The 11354-nt window shown below is 27.0% G+C and overlaps 1 protein-coding gene across 2 annotated transcripts; it reads left to right on the plus strand.

The window, feature by feature from the left end:
* The first annotated feature begins 651 nt into the window (after nucleotides 1–651).
* On the plus strand, nucleotides 652–10380 carry Fen1 (Flap structure-specific endonuclease 1). 2 transcript variants are annotated; one of them, XM_043038879.3, is made up of 12 exons: nucleotides 652–1092; nucleotides 1300–1402; nucleotides 3554–3656; nucleotides 3744–3807; nucleotides 3903–4012; nucleotides 5583–5719; nucleotides 6040–6106; nucleotides 8183–8314; nucleotides 8429–8515; nucleotides 8732–8796; nucleotides 8980–9097; nucleotides 10198–10380. In XM_043038879.3, the coding sequence occupies exons 1-12, from the start codon at nucleotides 1011–1013 to the stop codon at nucleotides 10297–10299; spliced, it is 1170 nt and encodes a 389-aa protein (XP_042894813.2). In that variant the 5' UTR covers nucleotides 652–1010; the 3' UTR covers nucleotides 10300–10380. The 2 variants fall into 2 exon arrangements, with proteins under 2 accessions (XP_042894813.2, XP_015919660.1); XM_016064174.4 differs by having other exon boundaries at nucleotides 10212–10380.
* The last annotated feature ends 974 nt before the right edge of the window (nucleotides 10381–11354 follow it).

Below are 11354 nucleotides of genomic sequence, written 5' to 3' on the forward strand. Positions count from 1 at the left end.
AATTTAATCATGAAAATAATTTAAAAAAATGCAGCTGATAAATTCAATATTTTTTAACATGAATTTGTTGTTGTTGTTCATTTACGTCGCACTAGAGCTGCACAATGGGCTATTGGCGACGGTCTGAGAAACATCCCTGAGGGTGATCCGAAGACATGCCATCGCAATTTTGATCCTCTGCAGAGGGAATGGCATCCCCGCTTTGGTAGCCCGACGACCTGCACGCGAAGTCGAGCACTTTACGGTAGAACAGTTTAACGAGGACCCATACCGCACACCCTCGGTCCCTACGCAGGCTGATCCAAGTGGTCACCCACCCGCACACTGACCGTAGCCAGTGATGCTTGACTTCGGTGATCTGCTGGGAACCGTGTCTTAACGATCAGTCCACTGCGGGATGCAGTTGTGCGCCATAACACGAAGCAAAATGTGAGCACATGTGAAAATGTGAGCACCCTAAATAACTTTTCCTTAAATAATCAGATTTTCTCGTAGTGGGACTCAATATGAATGTTGTTGTTGTTGTTCATTTGCGTCGCACTAGAGCTGCACAATGGGCTATTGGCGACGGTCAGGGAAACATCCCTGAGGATGATCCGAAGACATGCCATCACAATTTTGATCCTCTGCAGAGGGGATGGCACCCCCGCTTCGTCAATATGAATGAGTTCATTATAAATGTGTTAATTTATTAATGCAGGCGATGTTTTAATTATACAATAAATTACGAAAAGTTCTATTCTACACCATTTTGATCGCCAATTTTGATGTTGAGTTTTTCGTATCTGTATCCAACTAATCGCATATGCGTTTTCGGCTGCGTAGGTATTCACTAAAAATAATCAACACAAGCAGATACAAATGAAGCCATTTTCAAACTTCACTGTAACTGTATTGGATATCTTCCCGCCATAAATTTTGTTTACTAAATTTTAATTTTTTTCGGGCTGTCATTTGAAAGTTAAATTTTAGTTCTATTTAAGCTTATAGATATTTATTATAATTAAAGGATGGGTATTCAGGGGTTAGCTAAATTAATAGCAGATTGTGCGCCCACATCAATGAAAGAAAATGAGATAAAAAATTATTTTGGTAAATATTTTTACTTAGATTTTAAGTACAAGCTTTATTAACTAAATTTTGTGTTCATGTAATTTTCGTGAATTAATTTTATTTTTTATACATTAACTTTTCAAAATCTCAACGAAGTATATACATAGAATTTTAAATTCTTTTTAAAATTTTCAAGTATTATCATATACAATTTTTGTTTTATATTTTTCATTGCATGTTTTATAGGGCGAAAAATTGCTGTGGATGCATCAATGAGTATTTATCAGTTTTTGATAGCTGTTCGCCAAGAAGCGAATATGTTAACAAATAGTGAAGGAGAAACTACTAGGTCAGTTTTAAACTTATTATTCTTATTTTAACTATAACTTATTTAAACTTATAACTTATTTTATACTTATCATTCTATTCTTAGTATTGTATTAATTAAAAATTATGTTTTGTTAAACTTTAAGGAATGAAAAGTTTAGTTATTGTTTATAAAGAATTCAGCTGAGTATATTTTGTGAGAATTTTATCAATATATCATAAGTCACTTATTGTTAGTTTAGTGGTCAAATACATGAAATTTCCAGTGATGTATCTCTAAATAAAATAAAAAATCTTATTTATTAAGTATTGCATATTGGAGCATGAATCAATGAAATTTCTCGTTTCATATTGGTTTTTTTGCTTATTATGTTTGAGAAAAATGTTAAAGAAATTGTTACTTAACCATACATAGAGATTTCTATATCAGTGCCTATGCCAGGCAGTTGTACATAAGTGACAAAAAAGAAGAAAAAATAGCTGACATGAACTCTCGAACGGTATATATATAACTTGTAATGACCCTTAGCCTAACCTTTAGAAATTTTTTTTACAATCTCTGCGCGTATAAAATCCTTTTGGCTTCTTGTAAGTTGTTGTTCATGCAAAGAGGTATTGATACAAAAATATTCCTTTATAAAAGATGTTTGTGTTCCCTGTGACAGAATTTTTAGGGTTTTCTGTGACATACCTCTTAAATACTAATATATTTCTGCCAGATTCTTTCAAAAATAACAAATATACATGATACTAATTTAAAGTAACAGAAGCATTAACTTGAAAAAAATTGACACTTTTCAATAACTTTTCGGTTAAAATAAAATAATGTAACTTTTTTATTTGAATATATAATTTTTTTTTTTTAAATTCTAATGTCATGGCCGATATTGTTGCGTTTTGTCGGGGTGAAACACATTAATTATTTCCCTTATCGCATTTTGTATATCATCATATTAAAAGAAAATAATTACAAAATCTTGAAATCTGTAGCAGTAACTACCAAACCTCTTCAAAAAGGGGTTACTAAATGTGTGTTTTCATTTCAAGATTCAGTTTTTGTTATAAATAATATCGTATTAAAAATATCAGATTTTAAAAACTATGTCGAAATCAATAGTAATAATTACAGGGGAGAAAATAGAATGAAAATTTCTGCAGAAAAGAAAACCAAAATTTTTTACTTCCTAAAGGAAAAATTTTTCTGTAAGAACTTGGTAATGTTCTGCTACAGTGTCTCCGGGCCGCCACGATTCTGCCTCAGGGTTTGTGTTTAATTTAGAATTTGATTTATTTTTTTAGTTATGTGAATAATCTTTTTTTAATACTACAATACTGTGTTTTGATATCTCCCACATAAATGATATGTGTTATGTATCAATATATATGTAATGTATGAAGATAATGCTTATTCATACAAAGATAATACTTTTTGTTACAGATCAGAATTGACTTAGTTTTTAATAATACTGTGTTTTTATATATGTCCCACACAAATGATATGTAATGTTATGTATCAGTATATATGTAATGTATAAGATAATACTCATTTAGTTAAATTTTGTTATGTATAAAAAAGCACAAAATTAATTTAAACAAAAATCATATTCTCTATGATGGGATTGAAAGTTACTTTAAATTTGAATAATAATTATTGCGATAAATAAAACTGCCAACAAATTGCGTTCTGAAGACTAAAATTTCTATATTATTCTTAGAACTGAAAAGTTTAAAAATTACAACATTTTATACCCATCAATTGCATCAAATTTTTCATATCAACTATAGAATTTATTTTAAAGTGGTAGTTAATATTACATTATAATTTAATTATTGGTTTAATAAGTTTGATTTACAATCATTTTGACCAGCATTTTAATATTAAGGTCATATTGTATAATAGTAGTGTAATTTAATGTTAAAGAAATAAAATATCTATATAATTTTTGTTCATTTCGACAAAAAAGAGTATTGAAGAATATGGAACAAATAAAATAAATTTTTTGCAATAATTTTCAATTTTAGATCTAGTTAGCTTCAAAGTTAATCATTTGATTTTAAAAGCTTAATAATATACTTACATTATGTATAAATATCAATGATATTTTTGCTGTGGGAATTAGACTTTGTGTTTTATTTGACTAAGTAAATTCATTTATATTTATTATGTTTCTAGCCATCTGGTTGGGTTGTTCTATCGTACCATTCGTATGGTTGATAATGGCATTAAACCTGTTTATGTTTTTGATGGAAAACCTCCTCAAATGAAATCATCTGAGGTAAAAATTCTATTATAATTAAAATTTTGACACCCCATTTTGATTATTGAGGAAGTTTTTGCCAAATGTTTTAATTTATGTTTCCAGCTTGAAAAACGTCAAGAAAGGAGAGAAGAAGCACAAAAGAATTTAGAAAAAGCTGAAGAAGAAGGTTTATTATATATCTCTACTGCTCCTTCCTTTATTTTTTATGCATATTTCATATAGTTAGTAGTAGTAGCTACTAATAGTGAATTCTTCATATAGGTGTTGCTGAAGACATTAATAAGTTCACTAGAAGGTTGGTTAAAGTTACAAGGCAGCATAATGATGAATGCAAAGAGTTATTAAGGCTAATGGGAATCCCCTATGTTGAAGTAAGCTAATCAAAATGTCTGTTTATTAATTTTGATTTGTTTTAAAAAGATATTAATCGGAATTCACATATTTTATGATTTTGCAATCATGTTCATTTTCTTTTTCATGTTTATATTGGTCTTTTTTTATATTCTTGCTACAATTCAATAATATTTTGTTACTGTACAAGGTTATTATATTTTTTATTACTTACATAGTGAAACGTGTGTAAGTTTACCACTGATCGTGCATTGTTTTAGTGGTCTACTTATTCATATAAGTTGACCATCTATTTATTCGAACAAGTAAATTGTGTTCATTGAGCACTTTTGGTTCATAGCCACAATGTTTAACTTGTAAAGGAGGGTATGATTTATTACCATCATTATTATTTTTTTAGATGACGTTATCCTTATATATTTCCAATCAATACCATATATATATTAAACAAAGAGATAAATTGAAACGGTCAATGTAAAGAAGGGGTATGTTACAAAATATGCACTTTCGAGAAAAACTGTGCGAATTGCGGAAGGATTGTTTTAATTACTTTTAAATTTTTGGATTCTCTTTTGACAGTCCAGAAAATTTTTCAATATTTGATAATCGGTGATTGATATTCCAAAACCAACGAAAGACTTATTTTCGTAAAAATTTTACATATTCCCTTTTAAAATTGACCGCTTCCATTTATGTTGTTGTTAGATATTTTTGGTTTTTATGTAGATTAATTTTTTCTACCTTTAAATGGCAAAAGTGCAGAGTATAATTATAGCTTTTCATTTTTTTTTAAAGTAAAGAAAGCATGTAAGGGGCATATATTGCTTATACTTCATTAGATAATATTAGCTTGTATAATTTTAAATGTTAAGTAAAAATTTGTTATTAAACTTAATTCAACCATTCTGTTAAGAAGTAAAGAAAATGCTTGAGAAAAAGAAATTAAATATATTTTCATATATATCAAATATGTATGAAATATCTAATAGTAGTTTTTATTCATGAATTTATTTTTAAAATAATAAAGCGTAGATATTTCATAACACAATTAGAAAACGTAAATAAATAAAAAGAAATTATATAAGTTTGATGTCTTTATATGCAGTTTTTCATCAATTATGTATTTAATATCTCGGAGGGAGATAAATGTCGTATTTAAAGTTATTAATGCTATAAATTTAGTAGGAATTTATTAATTAATGTATTTTTTCTTATATAGTCTTTACCAGTAAAAATGGAAATGATACAGAAAGATGCTATAACTGAATTATTTACAAAATTATATAAATTGTAAAAGGAAAAATATTATCATCAATTCTGCTTTCTAAAATAACCCAATTATTTAAAAACTACAAAACCTCCAATTCTCGATATTAATTTCTTTATATTTTAAATTTGAAGAAAAAAAATTGCTTGAGATTAATGAAATCTGATGATGAAAGTTTTTGCTTACTTCCTCTATACATGTGCATTATTATCAGTAGCTAATGATTTATTTCATCACAATTTAATATTTAATTGCAAATAGTTTTATTAAAAATTATTTCCTTCTATAACTTGGTTAATTATATTTAACCTAAATTTAAATAGGCCCCTTGTGAAGCTGAAGCACAATGTGCAGCTCTTGTAAAGGCAGGCAAAGTGTATGCAACGGCTACTGAAGATATGGATGCCTTAACTTTTGGCTCTAATGTTCTTCTTAGGCATATGACTTTTAGTGAGGCAAGGTGAGTTTTCAGTTTTATTAGAAATCTTTATAGACCTTATGTTAGTTTGTATACAATTTTGCATGTTATATTGCATTATTTTTAATACAGTCATAGAAATAATTAATATGAATTCAGAAATGTTGCTGCTGATTTTTTCTCAAGTTGTACATATTCTAGTTCAGACTCCAGAGTTAGGAAATTTTTTAAAAATAGATTGCAGATTGGCACCTTTGTGTATCTTCTTCAATAGTTTTTATTGAAATAGTCAACCATTAACAAAATTTGTTTGGTTTATGTTTTTTTATTATTGTTTATTGCATATCTTTTTTTTATTTTAGGAAAATGCCCATTAAAGAATTTCACCTAAATCATATTTTAGAAGAAACTGGCTTAAATCATGATGAGGTATCTCAATGATAATGTTATAAAAATTTTTTTTATCCATTTTCGGCACATTTTAATTGAAATACGCTCAAAGAATTTTTTTTCTTTTCTTGCTTGTGGTCGTGTGTTAGATATATGTAAACTAGGTTTTGCATTACAATATATTGCACTAATTGAAAACATTGTAGATTAATTGAACGAAGCAACAATCTTATGTAGCTAATGTTCCCCCCCCCCTTCTTAGAATGGAACATTTCACATTTTTGAAGCATTGGTTAAATTGATCGTCAAATTGAAATTAATTTCTTATTCTTTGTTTAACTTTTTTTAAAATCAAATTTGACTGTTATTTTTGGTTTATGCAAAGCCTGAAGCAGAGAAAATAGCATTATCCTATTGCTTCCATAGTAAAATGAGAAAAGTTTATGGATTTTAAGATAAAAAATTGTTTATTTGAAAATAGTTTTTTTTTTGAAAGATAAAGAACTATAAACATGTCCTTCAGGTTTAGATTTTGTAATAAAAGGTAGTAACCTTTATTTAGAATAAAATTGCTAAACTTTTTGTCTCAATAAGATTCTACTTCAAAGAAAAAAATGTTGTGACAAAATGGTCACTAGATTCTTGCTAATTCAAACAATAAGTTTAGACAAAATGACTATTCCAGCCATTGTTAAATGTTCAGATAGTTTGTGAACATCTTTCCAAAAAAAATAATAATAATAATTGCCAAAATGTCATAGAAGTTTTGACAAATGCTGTAACTTCTATATATTTATGTTCTACGCTTAATTGCTTTTATTTATGTATGTTTGTTAATAAAGTAAAAAATCTAAAATGTACAGTTGATAGTAATCCTCCAAAAGGCATTATCTTATTAAAGTAAACAGAGGTTGTATAACCTCAAGGTAAAGGTTATGCCCCATACAAAAATTTTTGAGTTATTGGTAATGTCCATCTCATACTTTTTTATGGCATTATAATTTGTTAGTTAAGTTTCTACGATCACTATATCAGCAATAACAACTTTTTTTTAATGTGACCTTTTTCTTTTTCAATTGTCATAATCCTTTATTCGCTCGCTTCTATGATTATTTCATTCTACTAAACCAGAGCTTAGTTTCTGGACTTGTTGCCTTAACTTAAATTCCAAATTATTTAATATTTATAAAAAGAAAATTAAAAAATTAGCAGAATTCAGCTCTACCTTTGAGGACTAAACAAAAAAAAAAGTTATATTGTTGCTTGGAAAAGGAAAGAAAACTTAAAGTAGAAGTTTAAATGATAAGATAAATATGAAGTTTGAAAGTATTTTGGCATAAGAACTTCATCACAAGCAATTCTTAATCTATCTCATCGCTATTTTACACATAATTAGATATCCTATTCTTATAAGATTAATATTGTTTATAGTTTACTATAGTAATATTTATTAGTATTAATATTATTATTAGTATAAAGACTAAAAGCTTAAGAACCATTAGTTAAAGATATATGTATACACATACAATGAATTATTTTTTAAATTTATAATTGCTTGGAGCTTAAATTAATATTATTCCTGATGATTTCAAAAATAATACATTTCTTTAAGTTTAAAAGATTTTTAAAATTAGTTAATGAAATAATCAGCCATTGAAGATTCATGGCAAAACTGCTCTTTTCTACCAAATGGCGAAATGTCACTAAAACTGTGATGGAACAGTATTTATTATACACATCTCAAACATTTTTTCAAGCATTCATATTTGTCTATATTTAAAAAGTATGAATGAGTTACCATTAAATAGGAGTAGCCACTGTCTTGAATAAGTTTGGAAAAGGTATGTTTTTTATAATGAGCTTATTTATGTTTTGCCCATTCAACCATTAAATTTGTACCTTTATCCATGAAAATCTGGTCATTCCATTAAAAGTTAGCAGAGTATCGATTTTTAATTATTTTATGTAGAAAATAGATATTTTTTTTATTTCTTTCATTAAAATATTGATTGTGCTACATTTTTTTTAGTTTTAACTATTTTTATAAGTGAAGCTGAAAGCATAAAATAGTTTATTTGCTTTTTTTCCGTAAAATTTTTAAATTTGTTATTTTAGTTTATTGATCTCTGTATACTTCTGGGATGTGACTATTGTGAAAGTATCAAAGGCATTGGACCAAAGAAAGCATATGAATATATCAAGAATTATCGATGCATTGAGAAAATCATTGAAAAATTAGATTCTAAGGTATTTTTCAGAACCTAATTAGGTTATCTTGATTTATTTATTTTACTATGTGTAGATATTTTTTTTATAATTTGTATAATTCAAAACTAAAGTAATATTTTTTCATGCTTACAGAAGTATAAAATTCCAGAGGATTGGTATTATAAAGAGGCCAGAGAATTGTTTAAAAAACCTGAAGTTACTGATGGTGAAAATGTTGAGGTAAATAAATGTTTATTTAAAAATTCTGTAGATATTTTTATATTAATACATATTCTTTTTTAATCTTAATACATTTTTATTGCTACATTAATTTATTAAAAACATGTTTTTTTCTTTAATTTTTTTCCAATTATTTTTAATTGATCTTTTAATTTCTAATTAACTATCTATTTTTATTGTATAAATTTTTAAATATCAAATACTATTTAATTATAGTTGAAATGGAATGATCCAGATGAGGAAGGTCTCATCAAATTTTTGTGTGGGGAAAAAAATTTTAGGTGAGTTAAAAGGATTAATGTATTGTAATTATATTAACTATGGTATAAAATTTGTCACTTAATATGCATTCTGTCAAAATTTCATTAAAAATATTACATTAAATAAAATTTTATGTAATATATCACAAATTATAATGTTTTGTTTGTAAGCGATGCTAATTTAAAACTAATTTCCTCTCTTAGTGAAGACAGGGTAAAAAATGGTGTTAAAAAGCTAATGAAAGGTCGTCACGGAAGTACACAAGGAAGATTAGATAGTTTCTTTACTGTAATCCCAAAGAATAATCCTGTAAAACGAAAGGTATGCCATTATCTATGTTTGTAATTTAAAATAAGGAATATTTAATGTTTCTGTAATATTCTATGAATAAACTCTCATAGATATGAATCTAAAAATTTTACATTCGTAAAAACTAAATTGACATGAAATGACCACCTCGTGTCTCTTGGGGTTCTGCAAATACTTACTAGGGTCTCATCAGTATCATATATACACTCACATGCATGCATACACACACACACATATATATATATATATATATATATATATATATATATATATGATCATACTTCGTCAAAAATACAAATGACATAATCTTTAGCAATATACTTAAAATAAACTATCAGTCAATGAAAAAAAATAAAAAATAAAAAGCAGAAAAGATGCACTAGTATAGTTCTACTGTTCTGTAAAATTAAGGAATAATTCACCAAAAATACTGGCATTAAAAAAAAATTTGAGAAATAGTGAAGCCTTTTTGAGTAAAGGAATGAATATAGGAGTTATGCTACAGTATCTATTGTTGTGTTGACCTTTTGTACCTTTTACAGTGTTGCCACTTCACAGGGAAAACCTGGAAAATACAGGGAATTTAAAAATCACCTTCACTAACAGGGAAAATGCGGGGAATTTCGATTTTTTTTTCTTTTAAAATATCGAGACCACTCAAAGCGTAATCTATGGGATATTTAACTATGATATTTCATCTATACTAAACTATTTCATTTACTGTGGCATTATATAAGTATGTTCAGCTGTTTTTCCAGCAATTGAAACTAATAAATATAGTTAGCCCAATATTGCTCACACAAGAGCACAGAATTTGTTGTTTCCTCTTAATATATTGCTTATAATTTGTAGAGGGAAAACAGAGTGAATTTTTTTTCCAGATTTGAGTGGCAACCGTGTTTTATGTACCATAGCTATGTTAATTTTTACATATAATGGCAGTTGCCCAAAAGTAATAGTTGCTAGCTTTATTTACATACAAATTTGGGCCAATTAGCTACATTTTAAACTTTGACTTGCTGAAAGTTTCAATATTATATTAAATAATTTTAAATGTGTCCTCTTCCTCTCAATTTATATATTCATTGCTGCTATTGTTATTTATTGTTGAGATATTATTTTATAGGCTGAAGAAAATGGTTCTGCGAAAAAAGGAAAAGCATCACGTGGCAAAGGATCTTATAAAAGAGGAAAATAAAGTTGATTTATGTTAAATAATAAAATGGATCTAATCCTGTACATATTTTAAAAAAATTTGTTTTTGTCTTTCTCATAAAATAAACTTTTAAATGTCACTCAATTGTGTTTTCCTTCTCTGTGTGTATTTTTGCCACCCAAATGTGTTTATAAAAAAAACGCAAAAATTTTAGTACTATGTACTATATTTTTCAGAGGAAAAAAAAAACTAATTTTATTATTATTTTAATTTGAGTATTTTATTTTTCTAGATAGTATAAATTTTTAAAAATAGATATTAATAATAATTAAATAATATTGTATAATCTTAACCCTTTCGCGACAAGTTTTTTTTTTACAACAGAATAATTTTGGTAGCATAAACTATGAGTAGGGCAGCATTATGTATGGTAGCGCCATCTATGTTCCGTGAATGAAAATACCTTCAAAAATATTGGCAGGACTGGTGGGAAAGTCTCCCATTAGACAGGGAAGGGTTTCTGTCCCAAAAGATTTTTTTGAAATTTGCTTGGGACATATGTGTCCCGTTAGGTGCGAAAGGGTTAAAAGATTTTCTAAAAGAGATTGAAGATGTATTTTAAAATATCTTTTGTAAATATATAAAAGCTCTAAATAATTCATTTGTATAATGTTCTGAATAGGGAGGGGGAAAAAAACATCTTGACTTGTTAATAAAGTTAAAACCTAATAAATACAGGGTATCACGCACCTGGAAAGTCATGACTTTAACTACATTTTTTTTTTAAAAAAATAATGGAGGGTCATAGATCCCCCAAAAATCCTATTTTTAAAAATAATTTCACAGTGTTCCGATATTCCAAATGTCTGAATTTGTAGCAAAATCCCCACTCATAGTCATATTTTATTAAAATATAAAATGTTTTTATCCTGTTCTTTAAAAATTACGGTTTTCTTTCAAGAAATGAAAGAAAGAACATCATTTCTAGCATGAATTATCTTTTAAACTTTTTATTTTATTTTGTCAATTTAAAATTCTAGTTAAGGCTACATTTACACTTAAATGTAAAGATGCAGAGTATAACAGCATTGGTTATACCTATCATTTCAATTA

This window comes from Parasteatoda tepidariorum, chromosome 3, assembly GCF_982258835.1.
Source record: "Parasteatoda tepidariorum strain Cologne lab strain chromosome 3, Ptep-v5.0, whole genome shotgun sequence".
NCBI lineage: Eukaryota > Metazoa > Arthropoda > Arachnida > Araneae > Theridiidae > Parasteatoda > Parasteatoda tepidariorum.

Bases quoted from the DNA above. Each gene is read 5' to 3' on its own strand.
- Fen1 (XM_043038879.3), top strand. From the start codon at position 1,011: ATGGGTATTCAGGGGTTAGCTAAATTAATAGCAGATTGTGCGCCCACA. The intron at 8,797-8,979 runs GTGAGTTAAAAG...TTCCTCTCTTAG, and splicing joins TGTGGGGAAAAAAATTTTAG to TGAAGACAGGGTAAAAAATG. The intron at 9,098-10,197 runs GTATGCCATTAT...TTTATTGTTGAG, and splicing joins ATAATCCTGTAAAACGAAAG to ATATTATTTTATAGGCTGAA.